Raw genomic sequence first — 21,738 nt, 5'->3', positions numbered from 1 at the left:
CTAATCAGGCCAGCTGTCTCTTCCTCCAGATCATTTATGTATATCACAAACAACAGCGGTCCCAACACGGATTCTTATGGAACAGCACTGGTCACAGTTCTCCATTTTGAGAAACTCCCTTCCACTACAACTCTCTGTTGCCTAGCCAGTTCTCTATCCATCTAGCCATCCAGCCCGGACCCCATACAACTTCACTTACTCCATCAGCCTGCCATGGGGAACCTTATCGAATGTCTTACTGAAGTACATGTATATGACATCTACAGCCCTTCCCTCATCTATCAACTTTGTCACTTTTGTGACAAATTCTTAGGAAAATAAGTATAGAAAAATGAAGAAGTAAAAAGTCCAGCGGTACAAATAGTAGGAATAAATTAGAAAAATAATGAAAAAGAAAGTTCAGAATGGGAGTCCCAGCTGGCACCTAGTCTCCAGTAACTATAAGAGAGACCGCCACCTCCTCACCACTGCCTGCACCAACATAGGAGTTGTCACAGTTTTGGTGCCATCTCTATGCCACTGGGCCCACCTCACTGACACTGCTGAACACACACTTACTCCGCAAACAGGAATCCTTGCTGCCTCAGTAATATCAGGAATCCCCGGTCTGGACACAACACACTGCTGCTTCTGCTGCCAGGTCAGCACCAGGAGTTCCTGCTATGGGCCCATTGCAGCCAGGACTCCCTGGCTCTGCTGCCAGGCCAGGCCACCATTGCACCAAGAATCCCACTTTGGTTTCAGATGTAGCCTTGTCGGCACTGCCATCTTGAAATCTATGGTCTTATGGTCTTGAAAAGTCTGCTGCAGCCAGCACTGCCACCCCCACTCACTGGAGGAGATTGTTGCCACTGCCTCCAACTGCCAGGAGAAGCTGAGCCTGCCACTCTGTATGCAGCTTGCTCTTGCTGACGCACTGATGCTGCCGAACCATCCACCATAGAAAAGAAGAAACAGCAAAAAAAGGGTAGAAGGCAAAGACAGAAAAGAAAAGCAGATGTGAGTAGATGAGCCACAGGCAAGAGCACTGCAATTCCACCACCACCCTGAGGTGAATTCTTCCCTGAACTCATTCTAGAAGAGACACTAAACTTTCTTCTGTACTCAACCCTGGTGTCTTCTGAACTAAATTCTTGGAATCTGTTCAATCCTACAAACTGCACGCAAAGCTCATGTCTGTGAATGTTTACCTTACTTGTTGTAAATCCAGCAGAATAAACATCATGCACCAAATGAAATGCAGTGGTTCAAGACAGCAGCTTTGGGCAGATCCAAGCATGTTATGGCAGAATAAAGAACAGAATACGATGAAAATACTCAGCAGATCTGGCAGCATCTGCGGAGAGGAAACTAGGGTTAATGTTTCAAGTCTGGGTTTGACCTTGCTCAGGACCAGTTTAAATCTCTGTGTGTCTGACTGTATGATTGCTGACTATTTTAAGCAATTTCTGTTTTCAGTTCAGATTTCCACCATCTCCAGTATTTTTAGATGTAGAAAGGATTTGATGCAGAGTAAAATCTCTCGTACTCAGCTCCAGCCTCAGAGGAGTACCACCCACTGACCCAGTCAAATAGTTTCATGTTTCATTGGACCTCTGAGAAAGAGTCAAGTTGTACCGAAATATGAACAATTTTTTCATTTCAATTTTGTTTCGAGACAACCCAAATTTATACACTTAAGCCTTAGAACAGCAACAAAGACAATACAACATCCATTAATAATTTGAGATGGATTTGAACTCGAGTTCAAGAACGCAAGATGAATTCATTTAATGCTGTTCATGTCCAAGAGATAACTTCAGTATATAAAAGCCAGTTAAATATGTCTTGCAATGCAATCACTATTTTTGTGTAGGAAAAGTACAGAAGCTCATTTGGACACAGCAAGATCCTGCACATAATAGTAGAGATGATTGACTAGTAAGTTTGCCTTGTGGTGTTGATTGAGGGCTGAAAGTTGACCCAGATTTTCAGGAGAATTTCCTGTTTTTCTCGGTGTCATTTTATCTTTATCAACCTACTGGAAGAAGCAGCTCAACCTCTCCATAACATCTAACCTGAAAGCCAAACACAAAGTGCTGGGGAAACTCAACAGGTATGGCAGTTTTTGTGGAGAGAGAAATGGGGCTAGAACTTAAAGTCCGATATGACTCTTTTTCAGAACACAGCAGTTCTGAAGAAGTCTGCCTGAAAAGCAGTATACAGATTTCACAAAACTTGAATATCATCACAAACTTTCGCCTGCGAGGGGATGGTTGCCATCTTTCTCAGGACTAACATTTTAAATGTTGTTATCAAGAAGTGTAGCTCATCTTCAGCAAATTATTCGGCAATATTCCATAGATTTAGCCCCTTTCATTTATGTTTTAAATTATTCATTCTTCTCATTTTAGAGTGATTTTGGGCAAATTTATCGATTATGTGGTTCCAATCCAACGTTTCCAGATTTCTATTCATATGGTCGCACCATTAAGATTACCTTTATGTCAAAGATGTACCAGAGTGGAAACATATTCCAGTTAAGGCACAAAGTTGCAGGTAAGTCCTTAACTCTTTCCCATAATTCCTGCATTACTGATACATGTCCAATACATATAGCCATTTACTTTATTTACCTTCCCAAAGAAAAGGGAACAGAGAGATAGCTGTCACAGATACTACACACCAGTCTACATTTGAAAAAAGGAACAGCTCACACACTGAACTGTAAAATGCTACACACACATAATTTCCCAAAATAAAAATGTCTAAATGAGCACCAACTATTCCAGAAGGTTTAAAGGGTTGATTTTCAGATTGTTTTCACAACAAAACCATAAATGACCAATATGGACAAAGTAGAAGTCTTCGGCCAAAATAGTAACATACCTACATTTGGGCCAGAAGTTTTGAGTTTGAGTCCTCTATCAGGATTTGTTGGCCATGGAAGGTATGTCTGACTATCAGTCTGTAGATCTTTCTGATACAGCTGAAGGTAAATGGTAAGAGCGATTGGTCATTCAGCTGAAAGGATGCAATGACAAAACATTGGCATTAAGTGTGAACCATTCTGATGGGGAAAAAGAATGCCTTGGAGATGAGGTCAGGAGAAAAGATAGACTACTCAGAGTACTTTAAATGCTCAAAAAAAAATCTCGACATCGCTTTATGTTTTATGAAAATGTCATCATTTGATAAGAAGTAATGAAAAGAACAAATTATTTCTCCTGCCTTCCTACGAACGTTCAATTCAATTATCCGTCTACTTTCTCTTGCTGTCTGGGTATCTACTTCTATTTCCATTAACTTAGTTCTGCTTTCGCAACATCTCTAACTGTCTCAACTCTGGATAACAAAGTGTGGAGCTGGATGAACACAGCAGGCCAAGCAGCATCTCAGGAGCACAAAACTCTGGATGTTGACTTTAACTACGAACTTCCACATTTAGTTGGAAATGCAACATTGATTGATTTGTCGTAATCAAAGGCTCAGTGCTATGTTTGCTGTAGATCAGCAGATTCTGAAACAGAGGTGACCTGAAGTTTACCAGAAATTGCCTAACTGTCAATCTTAGAGAGTTTCAGGAAGGGTTTCTCTTCATGTGCCCTAGCGAGATTTCTCAAATTATTTTCCGAAACTCACCTCATTACTTTTACAGCACACGTCTATGGAAATTTGCTCATCCTATCTTCACTTCCACCAGGGAAGAAATACTCACCACTGCTGCAACCCCCTGGGCTACCGGGTGCTGTTGCCAGTGCCAGTGTTAAAATTCCAAATGCGTACCCTGTCAGGTGCTGCCAACCAGGAGTGGCCCTTCACTGTTCACATATCAAAAACAAACACTTTTCAGGGCTTTTAGGTGGTACAACTGAGACTTAATTGTATATAAAAAGTGCACATACATAAATCATTTGCTACTTAAGAACCCAATTGCACAGGTCTCCTGTCCTTCATGTCATCCCTTCTGAGAATCAAATCTGACGGACTGCCACGTTCTTCCCAGTGCCCAGTGTAGCCCAACGTCTTCTCTTGGGTCAGAGTGGAACTGTCACATACTGGAAAGCTTTTAAACAGTTGGGAATGTCCACTGTTATTTAGCCATGGCAAAAATGAAGAAAAATAAACAAACAAAAAGAAAGCCGTATTTGCCCCTGGAAACAGGCAGTAAGTGCTTGTCTTTCAAACAGGAACAGATTTACTATCAATGAGTGATGACTGCTCTCATATAGTAGAAGCAGGTTTCAGTTAAGTCCTGTCTAGTATTTTTGCACCTAGTGCTGCAGCACTGTATCATACAGAAGGTGATATTTTCCTACTCAATGTCCTCATGTTTCTCCTCAAAAGACTGCTGCCAATCACCCAGATCTTCAGGAGCCACCACGTTCTTTTTCTTTGTCCTGTTCAACTTGTGCAGAAGCACAGCATGCTAGAAAAATGCAGCACAGCCTGGAAAGTATTTCAAGAGTCTCTTAGATCAAAATAAGGGTCAGAACCTCACCTTCAAGAGGACTATTGTCTGCTCTATCATGGCCCTGGCTGAAGAATCAGCTGCATTGTGCCCACTGTCCAACACAGTAAATGCTTGCTTTTGGAATCATCAGCCACAGTCACTGTCGGTAACTGTGGTCTCCTAGTGATAATCCTTGTAAGGCATCTCACCATTGAATGGAAGCAGGAACATGAGAGTTCTCAAGAACATCGGAAACATTGACATTTCTAAGATGTCCTGGGTTACAGATGATTTGTACATGATATGGAACCATTTTGTACCGATGTCATCAGCTGCTTGATGACAGAAGGCTCATGTACAGAAGTTTCTTGTGGCACAGCGGTAGTGTCCATTCCCCTGAGCTAGGAGACCTGTGTTTAAGCCCCACTCCTCCAGCAGTTTGTAACAACATCTGACGGCAGAACAAGTAATAAATGTGTGGAGCTCGGAAGATGAAAACTTAGGAAAAGGCAAAATAAATATTAAATCAATGTGAGAATCACATAACAATCAATTACTGTTTATTAAATTAATTTTATTTCAATTCGGTGAGATCTTGTTAATTTTGTTGTGTTTATGTTTAGTCCTTGCATTTTCTATTTAAGCCCATAAAAAATGTTATGCCTTGTGTTAAGTTTGACTGATAATTGACTCTGCATATTTAATGAGAATTATTCACATCATGAATACTCTTTCCAGGTTGTAGCAGACAATACAACCAGTCATTTGGTTACCTGAAGAGTCCTGGCTGGCCCAATGTCTATCCACATTATTGTGATTGCACAATCATTCTGAGAGCCCCAGAGAGCCACAAGATCTCCCTCTTCTTTCATGCCTTCAGCATCGAAAATTTTCCTGGTTGCCACACTGACTATTTAGAGGTGAGATATTGCTTAGGGGCAGCACAGTGGCTCTGTGATTAGCACTGCAGCCTCACAGCACCAGGGACCCGGGTTCGATTCCAGCCTTGGGTCTGTGTGGAGCTTGCACATTCTCCCCGTGTTTGCATGGGTTTCCTCCGGGTGCTCCCGTTTCCTCCCACAGTCCAAAGATGTGCAGGCTAGGTGGATCTGCCATGCTAAATTGCCCGTAGTGTTCAGGAGTGTGTGGGCTATAGGAGGATGGGTCTGGATGGGATGCTTCAAGGGGCGGTGTGGACTTGTTGGGCTGAAGGGCCTGTTCCCACACTGTAGGGAATCTAATCTAATCTAAATATTACAGCATTAAAGGAAGTTCTGTTATTTGAAGAGGGCCAGTGGGGAAAAGGCAGGAGAAACAACGTTTTAAAATCCTCAATTTGAGACCCAATGTAGACATGATACTTAGTGCCAAATGGCCTACTTTTGGACTTTAATAATTTGTAATAGGTCAGACATCCTAATCTGACCTGGTTCCCATTTGCCAGCATTTGGCCAGTCCTCCAACTCAGTACATGTTCCTGTTTCCTCCCCCATACCCTTAGAACCCTTTAGCCCTAAGAACTATATCTAACTCCTTCTTCAGTGTTTTGGCCTCAAATTTTCTCTGTGACAGAGAATTCATTGGCTGCCTTCATTGGTCAATGCACTGAGTATAGGAGTTGGGCTGTCACGTAGTCACTGTATAGAACATTGGTTAGGCCACTTTTGGTATACTGTGTACAGTTCTGCCCTCCTTCTAGAGGAAGAATGTTGTTAAATTTGAGAGGGTGCAGAAAACATTTACAAAGATTTTCCCAGGGCTGGAGGGTTTGGGCTACAGGGAGAGTTTGAATAAGCTGTGGCATTTTTTCCGTGGAGCATCGGAGGCTGAGGGGTGACCTAATGGAGGTTTACAACAGCACAGATGAGGTGAATGGCTGAGGTCTTTTCCAAGGGTGGGGGATCCAAAACTAGAGGTTTAAGGTGAGAGGGGAAAGATTTAAACGGGATATGAGGGGTATTTTTTTCATGCAGAGGGTGGTGCATTTATGGAATGAGCTTCCAGAGTAAGTAGTGTAAGCTGGTACAATTACAACATTTAAAAGGCTTCTGGATGGGTATATGAATAGGAAGGGTTTAGATGGAAATGAGCTAAATGCTGGAAAATGAGACTAGATTAATTTAGGATATCTGGTCGGCATGGAAAGTTGGACTGAGGGGTCTGTTTCCATGCTGTATGACTGGAGACCCAAACCAGTCTGTCTTTGTAAGTCAGTCAACTATTGGAATTTAACTTCCAATTTTTGTTTTTAAATTTGAATTCAGATTCCACTATCTGCCGTGGCAAGGTTGTCCCCAGAACATGATCTGGGTCTCTGGGTTAACAGTCCAGTGACAAAACCTCTAAGCCATTGCCTACTCGGAATAATTATTGGAGCATAACTGTGACATTGTAATTCATCGTGCAGTGCTTAAGCATATTCATATACACTGACTTAACAACTTTGACAAACAAGAAAGAAAGACTTGGCTTTGTGCAGATCCTTTCATGGCTACAGGATATCCTAAAGCACTTTACAATTAATACATGTAGTGTCTCATCATTTTTGTAATGAAATAAATGTGAAAGCCAATTTGTACATAACTCCCCTAAACAGTAATGTGAGGGCAATTAGATAACTTGTCTGCTGTAATATTAATTGTGAGGTAAGTAGTGACCAGGATGGTGAGGATAAGTTGCCTGCTCTTCTTCGAAATAATGATTCTTTGTATATTGACTCTTTCCTTCTTGTCCATTAAGCAATCCTCCATACATACTAATATATTACCCACAATTCCATGAGTCATACAGCATGGAAACAGACCCTTTGGTCCAAGTCATCTATGCTGACCAGATTTCCTAACTGAACAAGTTCCATTTACTTGCAATTTGGCCCATATCCCACTAAACCCTTCCTATTCATGTACCTGTACAAATGCCTTTGTGTTCACATTTTGAGTGACAGCTGATCAAATACTTTTTGGAAGTACAAGTATGCTGAATATCCAAGTAGTCTGAAGAAAAGGTAAATCAGTTCATTTTCACAGAATCACAGAATTGTTACAAAACAGGAGGAGGCTATTTGGCTCATCTTACACATGTCTGTTTTCTGAGGAAGCCACTCACCTGGTGCTTCCCAACAGTTCTGCAATTTCTTTTCTCTTCAAATGGTTATCTAATATGTTTGAAAGTCACAATTGAAACTGCCTACAACATACTCTCCAGAATGCATTCTGAAATAACTCCACAGAGACCAGTATCTCATCACCAAGTCACCATTTATTTACATTTGGCGAGTCCTTGACACTGATCCAGCTCCATCAGAGCCAGCTCTCAGAGTCAGCAGAAAGTCTGACACTCCTATTCTTATCTGTCAGTGAGTACTCCCTGATTGGACCAGGTTAACAAGCCCAATCAGGGAACTCATATTCTATGAGGTCCACCTGGCCAACCTCATTACAATCACTACACATTCCTCGCTCGATGGAAAATTTATTTTGACACGTTTGGTCTGTTGCTACTCATCTTGACTTGGCTGGCGTGCTGTGTCTTTGACCGTTCCCTCAATGGGAACTGTTTCTTTTCGTCTACACTGCCCAAATTTCTCATAATTTGGAGTAATTCCATCAAATCTCTCAATGTTCTCTTCTCTAAGGAGAATAGCCCCAGATTCTGCAGTCTATCTCTGTAACTCAAGTTCATCAACCTTGGAAACATTTCCTGTAGATTTTTACTGCACCTGTTTCAGTGCCTACGGAATTTAATATAACATTCCAAATTAAAACTGAACTAGTGTTTTTATAAAGTTTCGTCATGCTTTTGTATACAATACATTATTTTACAATGTCCAAGATTCCATTAAACTTTGAAATTGTTTTCTCAAGCTACCCTGCCACATTCAATTTATATCCAAGTTCCTCTGATCCTGCACCAGCTTCAGAATAGTACCTTTATTCTACATTGGTTCTCCTCATTCTTCCTCCCAAAGTTTATCATTTTCCATTTCACTGCATTAAATTAATCTGCCACATGTCTGCCTATTTCACCAAACCTGTCTATATCCTCTTAAATCTTTTATCACCCTCTTCACAACTTACCATATTTCCAGGTTTTATGTCACCTGCAAATTTTGAAGGTGTGCCCTGCACAACCAAATCTAGTTCATTAATGTATATGCAGAAAAGTAGTGGTCATAATGTTGACCATTGCAGATTCATTAAAGATGTTTAAAGGACGAAATTAGCCATCCTTACCTGGCCTTGTTAACACATGACTCCAGAGTCACAATAATGTGGTTAACCTTTAACTACTCTGTGTAATGGCCCAAGACACCACTTGATTCAAAAGAAGTAGGGATGGGCAACAAATGCTGTTCTTGCTATTGATGTCTGTGTCTGACAGAAGAAGAAAAAGAAACACCTTACACAGGACACAACAATGGATGCAACGCTTTCATATTGTACCTCTATTCACAGTCCAAAAATGTGCAGGCTAGGCGGATCAGCCATGCTAAATTGCCCGAAGTGTTCAGGAGTGTGTGGGTTATAGGGGATAAGTCTGGGTGGGATGCTCCAAGGGGCAGTGTGGACTTGTTGGGCTGAAGGGCCTGTTTCCACACTGTAGGGAATCTAATCTAATCTAATCTAATCTAATTTGTTTCCTTTCTCTTTGCTGGTTTTTGTATTTTCTCACATGCTGACTCTGTTTATCTCTCCAAGATACTGCCAGACCTGTTGAATAAATCCAGAATTTGTTTCCTGTTTTTTCTTGAATATTAAGCAGGGCATTGAAACCAGTTAGCATTAAATCTCAAATTTCTGTCTCTAGATCTCATGGAGGATGATTTTTGAGTAATGTTTCTGATTTCATACTGTACTAAAATGCAGAAAAGGATTGAACTGTAATTTTCTTTATTTATTTCAGATCAAAAATGGTACAGAAAGTAATGGACAACTGCTTGCCAGGTTGTGTGGTAAAAAACTGCCAAATCCCATTTTCCCAAATTTCCACGCACTTACTTTACATTTTAAATCTGATGTCCTTGGAACTAGTGATGGTTTTGAGATCACTTGGACATCTTCTCCAAATGGTAATGTGAAAAAAAATAACAACTTATTTTCTTATTCAGTTTGCAGCGTGCACTAATGTTTGTCTAAAACTCCAAAAACAGTCATCATGCCAAAAGAATCATTCGTTTTACAGTGTTATGTGGAAATCACTACATTTCTAACATTAAAGTCTAGATTTTCACCACATTTCATCTTGGAAAACATTCTGGAAACAACTGAACTTTGTAGATATTGTTACCAAGTACAGTGCTTGCTATCCTTGCTGGTACAGGAATGGGGTCAGATTACATTTTTACATAAGCGTGTTTTACAATGTCAGCTGGACATTTTAATCACAAGCCACCACCCCTGAAGTGTGAGTGATAATGGGAACTGCAGATGCTGGAGAATCCAAGATAATAAAATGTGAGGCTGGATGAACACAGCAGGCCCAGCAGCATCTCAGGAGCACAAAAGCTGACGTTTCGGGCCTAGACCCTTCATCAGAGAGGGGGATGGGGAGAGGGTTCTGGAATAAATAGGGAGAGAGGGGGAGGCGGACCGAAGATGGAGAGAAAAGAAGATAGGTGGAGAGGAGAGTATAGGTGGGGAGGTAGCGAGGGGATAGGTCAGTCCAGGGAAGACGGACAGGTCAAGGAGGTGGGATGAGGTTAGTAGGTAGGAGATGGAGGTGCGGCTTTGGGTGGGAGGAAGGGATGGGTGAGAGGAAGAACAGGTTAGGGAGGCAGAGACAGGCTGGACCAGACCTGTTCTTCCTCTCACCCATCCCTTCCTCCCACCCCAAGCCGCACCTCCATCTCCTACCTACTAACCTCATCCCACCTCCTTGACCTGTCCGTCTTCCCTGGACTGACCTATCCTCTCCCTACCTCCCCACCTATACTCTCCTCTCCACCTATCTTCTTTTCTCTCCATCTTCGGTCCGCCTCCCTCCTCTCCCTATTTATTCCAGAACCCTCACCCCATCCCCCTCTCTGATGACGAGTCTAGGCCCGAAACGTCAGCTTTTGTGCTCCTGAGATGCTGCTGGGCCTGCTGTGTTCATCCAGCCTCACATTTTATTACCCCTGGAGTGTGATTTTGGGATGCTTGGAATGTGAAGCCCAAAGTGTGCACCTGATTAGGGGAGATCTGAACTTGTGCATTTATTTGGATAGACAGAGTGCCTCTTTGGAGGACTAATTTTAAAATGCACTTTACGCCCAATTTCTATATCACAGTAAAAGTGGAAATTATTTCTCAACATCTTTAAAACATATAAAATTGACCTGCATGCAAATTACAGCTTATAACAGCCATAAGCAAATTCAAAAACTTAGTCCTTCCCATCAGAAACCGTCCACGTAAAAATCTCACTCCCATTACTTATTAAATTATGTGTCCTTCATGCTTCTTAATGAAGTTCCTAACTGATCTGGAAGCTAAAATGCACAACTTCCTCTTGGCTGATCCAACAGGAAATCTTGCTGTGTACCTGTAATAGAGAAATTACACCAGACTAGAAGCTAAGGCAAGTGATACAGACTATCTCTGGTGTACTCTGCCTAAATTTCTCCAAATGAGTAATGAGAATATTTACACACAAATTTCTTTATCAGAGAGCTGCTTAAATGTTAACACTGCATCAATGCCCAATAATGAATATAAAATCACAGTGTACTTTTGTTATGTGTTATAAATGAATCAACTGACCAAATTTTAATTTTTTATTGCACAAAAAAAATGCTGGCATAACAAAGTGTGGAGCTGGATGAACACAGCAGGCCAAGCAGCATCTTAGGAGCACAAAAGCTGACGTTTCGGGTCTAGACCCTTCATCAGAGAGGGGGATGGGGTTTGGGTTCTGGAATAAATAGGGAGAGAGGGGGAAGCTAGAGGAGAAGATAGGTGGAGAGGAGATAGACAAGTTAAAGGGGCGGGGATGGAGCCTGTAGAGGTGAGTGTAGGTGGGGAGGTAGGGAGGGGATAGGTCAGTCCGGGGAGGACAGACAGGACAAGGGGCCGGGATGAGTTTAGTAGGTAGGAAATGGAGGTGCAGCTTGAGGTGGGAGGAAGGGATGGGGGAGAGGAAGAACAGGTTAGAGAAGTGAGGACGAGCTGGGCTAGTTTTGGGATGCAGTGGGGGGAGGGGAGATTTTGAAGCTTGTGAAATCCACATTGATACCATTGGGCTGCAGGGTTCCCAAGCAGAATATGAGTTACTGTTCCTGCAACCTTCGGGTGGCATCATTGTGGCGCTGCAGGCGGCCCAGGATGGACATGTCATCTGAGGAATGGGAGGGGGAATTGAAATGGTTTTCAACTGGGAGGTGCAGTTGTTTATTGCGAACTGAGCGGAGGTGTTCTGCAAAGCGGTCCCCAAGCCTCCGCTTGGTTTCCCCAATGTAGAGGAAGCCACACCAGGTACAGCGGATGCAGTATACCACATTGGCAGATGTGCAGATGAACACCTGCTTGATGTGGAAAGTCTTCTTGGGGCCTGGGATGGGGGTGAGGGAGGAGGTGTGGGGGAAAGTGTAGCACTTCCTGCGGTTGCAGAGGAAGGTGCCGGGTGTGGTGGGGTTGGAGGGGACTGTGGAGCGGACAAGGGAGTCCTGGAGAGAGTGGTCTCTCTGGAAGGCAGACAAGGGTGGGGATGAAAAAATGCCTTTGGTAGGGGGGGTCGGATTGTAGATGGCGGAACTGTCGGAGGATGATGTGTTGTATCCAGAGGTTGGTGGGGTGGTATGTGAGGACTAGGGGGATTCTCTTTTGGCGGTTATTGCGGGGACGGGGTGTGAGGGATGATTTGCAGGAAATGCAGGAGACACGGTCGAGGGCGTTCTCGACCACTGTGGGGGTGCGGGGGGATGTTGCGGTCCTTGAAGAATGAGGACATCTGAGATGTAGGGGAGTGGAATGCCTCACCCTGGGAGCAGATGTGGTGGAGGCAAAGGAATTGGAAATAGGGGATGGAATTTTTGTTGGAATGTGGGTGGGAGGAGGTGTATTCTAGGTAGCTGTGGGAGTCGGTGGGCTTGAAATGGACATCGGTTTTTAGGTGTTTGCCTGAGATGGAGACAGAGGGGTCCAGGAAGGTGAGGGATGTGTTGGAGATGGTCCAGGTGAATTTGAGTTTGGGGTGGAAGGTATTGGTGAAGTGGATGAACTGTTTGAGCTCTTCGTGGGAGCACGAGGCGGTGCAGATACAGTCATCAGTGTAATGGAGGAAGAGGTGGGGTTTAGGGCCGGTGTAGGTGCAGAAGAGGGACTGTTTCACATAACCTACAAAGAGGCAGGCGTAGCTTGGGCCCATGCGGGTACCCATGGCCACTCCCTTTGTCGGTAGGAAGTGGGAGGAATCGAAAGAGAAGTTGTTGAGGGTGAGGACAAGTTCGGCTCGGCGGATGAGGATGTCGGTGGAGGGGGACTGGTCGGGCTTGCGGGACAGGAAGAAGCAGAGGGCCTTTAGGCCATCTGCATGGGGAATGCAGGTGTATAGGGACTGGACGTCCATGGTGAAAATGAGGTGTTGGAGGCTGGGAAATTGGAAGTTCTGGAGGAGGTGGAGGGCTTAGGTAATGTCATGGATGTAGGTAGGGAGTTCCTGGACCAAGGGGGAGAAAGTGGAGTCCAGATAGGTGAAGATGAGTTCAGTGGGGCAGGAACAGGCGGAGACAATGGGTCGACCAGGGCAGGCAGGTCTGTCGATTTTGGGAAGGAGATAGAAGCGGGCGGCCCAGGGTTGGGGAACAATGTGGTTGGAGGCTGTGGGTGGGAGCTCACCTGAGGTGATGAGATTGTGGATGGTTTGGGAGATGGGTTACATCCAAAACATGCTGGCATGTTGGGATGTTGAATACAATGCAGATGTTATCAAACTACAATTTCCAAACAGATGACTTTTTACACATGGTTTCTTTCTCCTGCACAGACTGTGGTGGAACATTGTTTGGCTCCACTGGGTCTTTTTACAGTCCCAACTACCCAGGCACCTACAGCAACAATACCGACTGTGAATGGATAATTGAGGCACCAATTGGACATGTGCTAACAATACACTTCACATCCCTTAATATTGATGACCCTGGTGACTGTATCAAGAACTATTTGAAGTTGTACGATGGTCCAGATTCCATTTCACCACCAATTGGACCGTACTGTGGAATGGTATGTAGGAAAAGTACTGGATTGTGAATTCATTTTCTGCTGTGTTTTTGATCGTATTTATGTGTCATTTGAACAAAAGCACAAAGTTAAGAAATGAAAGGCCTGTTGCTCGGAAATATTTTGTGCTTTGAAAACAGAATTTTAGGACAAATACATTGTGGTTAACAAGATAAATTATTTCAGGGAGTTATTGGCTCAGACCCTGCAGTTAAAGTTATAGTGAACCCATTACTGCTCCCCTTTATCATGGAGCAAGTTGGAGAGCAACATTTGGTAACTATTCATGCACAGTTAAATGTGGCAGTTTGGAATTGCTGTCTGCATTCCACTGAACTATCAGAAACTTTGCTTCACCTGTTTCACACTGAGAGAATCTTCATACAAATAAAACCCCAATAAGTGCCCCCACAGCAACAATATTGACTGAGTTGATAGTTGTGGCACCAATAGATGAGTATTAATAACAAACTTTGCATACTTTCACATTAGTCATCTTGGTGACCATCAAAGATTACATGAGGCTGTATGATGAATCGTATTCTGGCAGCTATAAAACTATAAGACCATCTTGGCCAACTGTATAGAATAAGTGCTTGTTGGTAAATTAGTGCATTTGCTGCCACATTTTTTTGCATAAGAGTGAGTTACCTTTTTTTTAACCAACTAGATATCCATTAAACTAGCCAAAGCAGGTTTGGAGTTTGTTCATTCAAATCCTAGTGATTTTCTATTAATATTAATTACAGTCCAGTAACTTCTGTAGAACTGAATTATTTAAGTATTATACATTTTTAAATGTCTAAATATTTTTCTTGACTTTATTTGTTTCTAGAAAATAGAACATAAAACATTACAGCGCAGTACAAGCCCTTCGGCCCTCAATGTTGCGCCGACCTGTGAAACCAATCTGAAGCCCATCTAACCTGCACTATTCCATTATCATCCATATGTTTATCCAATGACCATTTAAATGCCCATAAAGTTGGCGAGTCTACAACTGTTGCAGGCAGGGCATTCCACACCCTTACTACTCTCTGAGTAAAGAACCTACCTCTGACTTCTGTCCTATATCTATCACCACTCAATTTAAAGCTATGTCCCCTCATGCTAGCCATTACCATGTGGAAAAAGGCTCTCACTGTCCATCCTATATAATCCTCTGATCATCGGTTGCCTCTTAACCTTCTTCTCTCAAACGAAAACAGCCTTAAGTCCCTCAGCCTTTCCTCATAAGACCTTCTCTCCATACCAGGCAACATCCTGGTAAGTTTCCTCTGCACCCTTTCCAATGCTTCCACATCCTTCCTATAATGCAGCGACCAGAACTGTACACAATACTCCAAGTGCGGCCATACCAGAGTTTTGCACAGCTGCAACATGACCGCATGCCTCTGAAACTCAATCCCTCTACCAATAAAATCTAACACACCATACACCTTCTTAACAACCTTATCAACCTGGGTGGCAACTTTCAGGGATCTATGCACATGGACACTGAGATCTCTCTGCTCATCTACACTACCAAGAATCTTACCGTTAGCCCAGTACTCTATATTCCTGTTACTCCTTCCAAAGTGAATCACCTCATACTTTTCTGCATTGAACTCCATTTGCCACCTCTCAGCCCATCTCTATATCTGTCTGTAACCTGCAAAATCCTTCCGCACTATCCACAACTCCACTGACTTTAGTGTCATCCGCAAATTTACTAACCCATCCTTCTACCCCCTCATCCAGGTCATTTATAAAAATGCCATATAGCAGTGGCCCCAAAACAGATCCTTGCAGTACACCGCTAGTAACTGAACTCCAGGATGAACATTTCCCATCAACCACCACCATCTGTCTTCTTGAAGCTATCCAGTTTCTGATCCAAACCACTAAATCAACATCAATCCCATGCCTCTGTATTTCCTGCAAAAGCCTACCATGGGGAACCTTATCAAACGCTTTACTGAAATCCATATACACCACATCAACTGCTTTACCCTCAACGACCTGATTAGTCACCTTCTCAAAGAACGCAATAAGGTTTGTGAGGCACGAACGCCCTTCACAAAACCGTGTTGACTATCCCTAATCAAACTATTCCTTTCGAGATTATTATAAATCCTATCTCGTATAATCCTCTCTAACACTTTACCCATATCTGAAGTAAGGCTCACTGGTCTATGATTATTAGGGCTGTCTCTACTCCCCTTCTTTAACAAGGAGACAACATTTGCTTTCCTCCAGTCTTCTGGCACTATTCCTGTAGATAATGACGACATAAAGATCAAAGCCAAAGGCTCTGCAATCTCCTCCCTAGCTTCCCAGAGAATTCTAAGATAAATCCCATCTGGCCCAGGGGACTTATCTATTTTCACACTTTCCAGAATTGCTAACACCTCCTCCTTATGAACCTCAGTCCTATTTAGTCTAATAGCCTGTTTCTCAGTATTTTCCTTGACAACGTTGTCTTTATCCTGTGTGAATACTGATGAAAAATATTCATTTAGCGCCTGTCCTATCTCTTTGGACTCCATGCACAACTTCTCACTCCTGTCCCTGACTGGCCCTAATCTTACTCTAGTCATTCCTTTATTCCTGATATACATATAGAAAGCTTCAGGGTTTTCCTTGATCCTACCTGCCAAAGACTTCTCATGTCCCCTCCTGACTCTTCTTAGCTCTCTCTTTAGATCCTTCCTGGCTAACTTGTAACTCTCAAGTGCCCTAACTGAGACTTCATGCCTCATCTTTACATAAGCCTCCTTCTTTCACTTGACAAGAGATTCTACTTCTTTAGTAAACCACGGTTCCCTCGCTCGACGACTTCCTCCCTGCCTGACAATAGCTGTTCCTTGAATGAGCTCCACATTTCAGTTGTGCCCAGCCCCTGCAGTTTCCTTCCCCGTCCCATGCATCCTAAATCTTGCCTAATCGCCTTTCCCCCAGCTATAACTCTTGCCCTGCGATATATACATATCCCTTTCTGTCGCTAAAGTAAATGTAATGGAATTGTGGTCACTATCGCCTACCTCCAAATCTAACACCTGGCCTGGTTCATTACCCAGTACCAAATCCAATGTGGCCTCACATCTTGATGTCCTGTCTACATACTGTGTCAGGAAAACCTCCTGCACACATTAGACAAAAACTGACCCATCTAAAGTGCTCGAAATATAGTGTTTCCAGTCAATATTTGGAAAGTTAAAGTCCCCCATAACAACTACCCTGTTACTTTCGCTCCTGTGCAGAATTATCTTTGCAGTCCTTTCCTCTACATCTCTAGAATTTTTCGAAGGCCTATAGAAAACTCCCAACAGGGTGAACTCTCCTTTCCTGCTTCTAACCTCAGCCCATACTACCTCAGCACACGAGTCCTCCTCAAAAGTCCTTTCTACCACCGTAATACTGTCCTTGACTAACACTGCCACATCTTCCCCTCTTTTACCACCTTCCCTGATCTTACTGAAACTAAACCCCGGAACCTGCAACAACCATTCCTGTCCCTGCTCTATCCGTATCTCCAAGATGGCCACAACATCAAAGTCCCAGGTACCGACCCATTGCTGCAAGTTCACCTACCTTATTCCGATGCTCCTGGCATTGAAGTAGACACTCTTCAAACCACCTTCCTCCCTGCCGGTACACTCCTGCAACCTTGAAATCTTATTCATGACCTCAGCTCCAGTCTCAACCTCCTGGACACTGGAGCTATAATTTAGGTTCCATTCCCCTGCTGAATTAGTTCAAACCCTCCCAAAGAGCATTAGCAAATTTTCCCTCCAGGATATTGGTACCCCTCTGGTTCAGGTGTAGACCATCCCATTTGTAGAGGTCCCACCTACCCCAGAGTGAGCCCCAATTATCCAGGTATCTGAATCCCTCCCTCCTGCACCATCCCTGTAGTCACATGTTCAACTGCTCTCTCCCTCTCCCCCTACTCTTTGCCTCACTAGCACGTGGCTTGGGTAACAAACCAGAGATAACAACTCTGCTCTAGATTTTTTTTTACAAGCCGTTTGGCCCACAAGTCCATACCGAACCTCACAGCATTCCACCCAGACCCATCCCCCTATAACCCACCTAACTGCACATCCTTGAACACTATGTGCAATTTAGCATAGCCAATCCACCTAGCCTGCACATCTTTGGACTGTGGGAGGAAACCGGAGCACCCGGAGGAAACTCATGCAGACACAGGGAGAATGTGCAAACTCCACATAGGCATTTGCCCGAGTGTAGAATCGAACCCAGGTTCCTGGTGCTGTGAGGCAGAAGTGCTAACCACTGAGCCACCCTGCCGTTTCTGTCTCTTATTTATCTCTTACTCATAATCATATCTCTTTCCATCTATTTTTTCTGCTTTCCACAAAGACTTTTCCAACCTTGACCTCATAGTTCGGGCACTGCATCCTTCAGTAAGAATTCTTCCATCCGCTTCATTTAAGTGATGAACAGTTGCCAACTGTGAGCACAGAGATCCATTGTAGAGGGCACAGCACTGAATGGATCTTTAAACATGATAGGGCTCGGTGCAAAAACCCACAGACGTCAGTGGGCATGGGTAAATGGTGGGCTCCATTAATTTACCAAGGACTGCAAAATCTAGTGTAAATACAATTTCGCAAGCATTGGCACCTGTTACTGCATTCATCCAGTAGATGGACTCAGTTAAGTAATGCATTGAGACTTTATTTTTTATACATCACACTGGCTAATGTGTCCATGTTAAATTCCAGTCTATTATGTTGTAATATATGGTGAAATCTTCTCAGGCCCTGGAAAACTTGGGTTATATCAAAAAATTTGACAGAATTACATGATAAGTCAAGTGAGACCTTTCTTGATGTCAGAAGCAACAAGTTACATTTTCCAACTAAGTTCCAGATGTCAATACGAGATTTTAATTAATGAGCAGTGAGAGGCTTGTTAAGGGGGCTGATCAATTATCATCACCCTCATTATTCCTCACTCTCACTTCATTAATATGCAGCCTCCTATTCTACCACCCACTGGGGAGACGTTAGACTCTGCAATTCCAAACACGAAGGTTAGAGTGGGGACCTGGAGACTCCAACCCCTCTCCCACTCCTCCGGATGTTCAGCACCAATTTCTCACATCATGCTCCATGGGTAGTTACCACACCCACTACATTCACAGACAGTAGCATCTGACTCGTGACAGCCTGTCCACATCCTCATGGTACATCTCCAGTGCATTGCCATGTAGAATTTTAGAGTGAACCAGCAATTATCATTGGAATGCTTTCATAAGTACATTTTATATGCAGGGACAGACTCTCACTTTATGATTTGATCAGGCTGCAGCGCAGAGATGCTCACTTGTTCTTTTTGCATGCTGACTATCTGATGCTCTCAGCATCCATGCCTTGCTTTTTAATGCTTCACCACCCGCATTTCTGCACCAGCCCCCAGCTCACCACATTTTAAAATGTCACAGTACTCCTATCTTGCCTTAGTTTAACACAGAAATAAGCAGTTTGTCAGGCCAGTCAACAGCCATCATCAGTCAGTCGGATGGGCATGTTGTTAATCGTACATTGCTACATCAGTCGTGTACTTGCTTCATGTGCCAACCATGCACATGGGAATCACACTACATGTGCTTTAAGCAATGAGTCATATCTCACAGTCGAAGGGGAGTGGCTTCAGTGAAGGCCAAGGAGGACCCTTCAGGTAGCAATTCTGAGCAAAGTAAGTCAAAGGCAGCTTCTAATATTAGACCAGCATTTATGCATGATCCACTCAGGGCTGTCACCACCAGATGGTCTGTATGTCAACAATCTGGTGCGTGTGCCATGGTCAGTCTTCTGGGTCCAGCAGGAGGTAGTTCATGAGACACGTTTGAGACGATAGTGTGAGAAAATCCACTAGGTCTTGTGGAGAGAAACCCTCCATGAACCTCAATGAAAATGACACTTTGCCAAAGTATGGTAAGATTCAGCTCCCAGTGACTAATTCTAATAACCCTGTTACTATAAATTATTTGGCAACTGGATTAAAGTAAATCACACAATAGCAACTTCAGATTACAAAGGCAAGCAAAGCTGCTGTGTTTTCGCATCATTTTGACCATTGGCTAAAATTTATACAGATTATAGATATATAGTGATATATTGTGAGAGTGTAAATGGACAATCTTTAAAAATGCACACAACTAAGCGAAAATGCTTCATTGCCTTTGGGCAGATAGAAATTTCAAGAAGTCTTTTGGCGGTTAATATTTTGGTAGAATTCTCAATAGAAGCTCAATGTGGGCTGCATTGGTTTGATTAGAGAGTAAATATGTTGTTACTTGTTCTTTATGAATACATGGTACATTTATACTCGCATTATCTTATACTTTCTCTGCTTACAGGAAAGTAACATTGCTCCTTTCACTTCTACATCTTACCGTGTGTTTGTGAAATTCCATGCTGAATATGCAGTTATACCATCTGGATTCAGATTACAATGGACCAGTTAACTTGATGTGAAGAGCAGATCAATAGTTACAATATATAGTAACATGCTATTGCTTTAATTCATTTTGATTGTTTGTTTAAAACGGTTATGAGTTAGTGTGACTTTTCTAATGGCCAAAGTGAAATGCATCAGTTATTTACCAAATTAGGTAATAAATCTTTCACAGTAAAAATGTTAATTTGTTGAAGTGCCAGGGCATTTTGATAGATTTAACAATTTCTAAAACATTATTCTAAATTACAGAAGGAGAAATTACTGTCATAATAAAGAGGAAGTCATTACAAGAATATGACAGAAGCAGATAGAGTTACTGAAAGTTAAATATGGAGGTCAGAAATGTGAGACTAATATGAATAAGGGAAAATGAAGGCTGAAAATGATCAACCAGAAGATAACTTGTTAAGAGAGGAGAGTGTGTGGCACAGATAGCAGTGTTATATTGAGATTAAATATCTCTAGTAACTGATAACTGTGTGGCAGGAAGGAAGAGATTGCACGAGAGAGGATGCAAATGATATTTACAAGTATGTTGTAAGCCGTGGCAAATTTTAGCCACATTGAAAGATTGAATGGAGTAGGGTTATTTTCTTTTGACCAGGGGAGGCTGAATGGAGATAATACTGAGGAGTGTACAAGTATGAGAAGTTTCGCTGATGTAAGTGGGAAGGATATATTTTCCTCAGCTGAAACGTCATGAAACAACAGCAATTGTTTTGAAGTAATTGACAGTTTGATTCACGAGGAGTTGAGAAAATACTTTTTTTCACGCAGAAGGCGCAGGGATTAGGATTTCATTGTCTGAAAAGATTATAGGGGAAAGAAATACCCTCACCTAATTTAAAAAGTACAACTTGATTGTATGAATGGGAGAAAATGCAAAATAGTCATTTTTTTGGTGCTGTCACAGCAAAGCGTTATTTCATTGTCTAATATCCATGTAAAGAATGTAAAACTGCAATGCATTTTGCTTTTATGCTGATGTGGCATTTGTCTGGAAATATAATCTTTCTAATAAATAGTCATATAAAGAAAAGTATGATTGACAGTTCATTCTTTTAATTGAATTGAATTCAACAAAAAATAGTTAATAATGGTTAATAAATAAAAGGATCATCTTTCTTGAAACAACAACATAATTATTATTTATACAAAAACCTAGCCATACATTCGTACAAAAATAAAAGGAGCTGGTATGAATAGAACTTTCAAATCTAAGCCCTTCCTATTAAGATGGAAAAATCTACTGGCTACATGTCAGGCTCTGTCATTACTGAAGCAAAAAGGCCAAGTGTTTATCATTACTTCACAAATTGAGAGTCAGGCCATTTTGTGCTTTTGCTTTCCTAGGTTTTGAAGAAACCCAAACATATTTGTAATTTTCACCTCAAGAGCTGGTAGAGAGGTGCAGTGAGATGAACCTGTGCCTCTGTTCCCTAAAGCAGGCCCCAAGATGGAAGCACCTCTTTGAGTGAGCACTGACTCACCACCTGCCATAGCATAGTGGCTTAGAAATATAGAAACATAAAAAATAGGCTATTTGGCCCTTCAAGCCTGCTTCACTATTCATTATGATCATGGCTGATCATCTAACTCAACATACTGTTCCTGCTTTTCCACATATCCTTTGATCCTTCC

The 21,738-nt window shown here is 42.5% G+C and overlaps 1 protein-coding gene across 2 annotated transcripts in view; it reads left to right on the top strand.

Moving 5' to 3' along the window:
* The window catches only part of cubn (cubilin (intrinsic factor-cobalamin receptor)), a 283,762-nt gene extending 262,669 nt beyond the window's left edge, over positions 1-21,093 (top strand). For both annotated transcript variants that reach the window (XM_048561565.2, XM_048561555.2), the window contains exons 48-52: positions 2,394-2,538; positions 5,171-5,352; positions 9,335-9,500; positions 13,394-13,629; positions 19,997-21,093. In XM_048561565.2, coding sequence (XP_048417522.2) covers positions 2,394-2,538; positions 5,171-5,352; positions 9,335-9,500; positions 13,394-13,629; positions 19,997-20,104 — 837 coding nt within the window. In that variant the 3' untranslated portion in view covers positions 20,105-21,093. The remainder of the gene's footprint in view (positions 1-2,393; positions 2,539-5,170; positions 5,353-9,334; positions 9,501-13,393; positions 13,630-19,996) is intronic.
* The last annotated feature ends 645 nt before the right edge of the window (positions 21,094-21,738 follow it).

Source organism: Stegostoma tigrinum, chromosome 2 (genome assembly GCF_030684315.1).
Source record: "Stegostoma tigrinum isolate sSteTig4 chromosome 2, sSteTig4.hap1, whole genome shotgun sequence".
Lineage (NCBI taxonomy): Eukaryota > Metazoa > Chordata > Chondrichthyes > Orectolobiformes > Stegostomatidae > Stegostoma > Stegostoma tigrinum.
The sequence above is the reverse complement of the archived record's forward strand: the minus strand, read 5'-3'. Positions and strand labels throughout refer to the sequence as shown.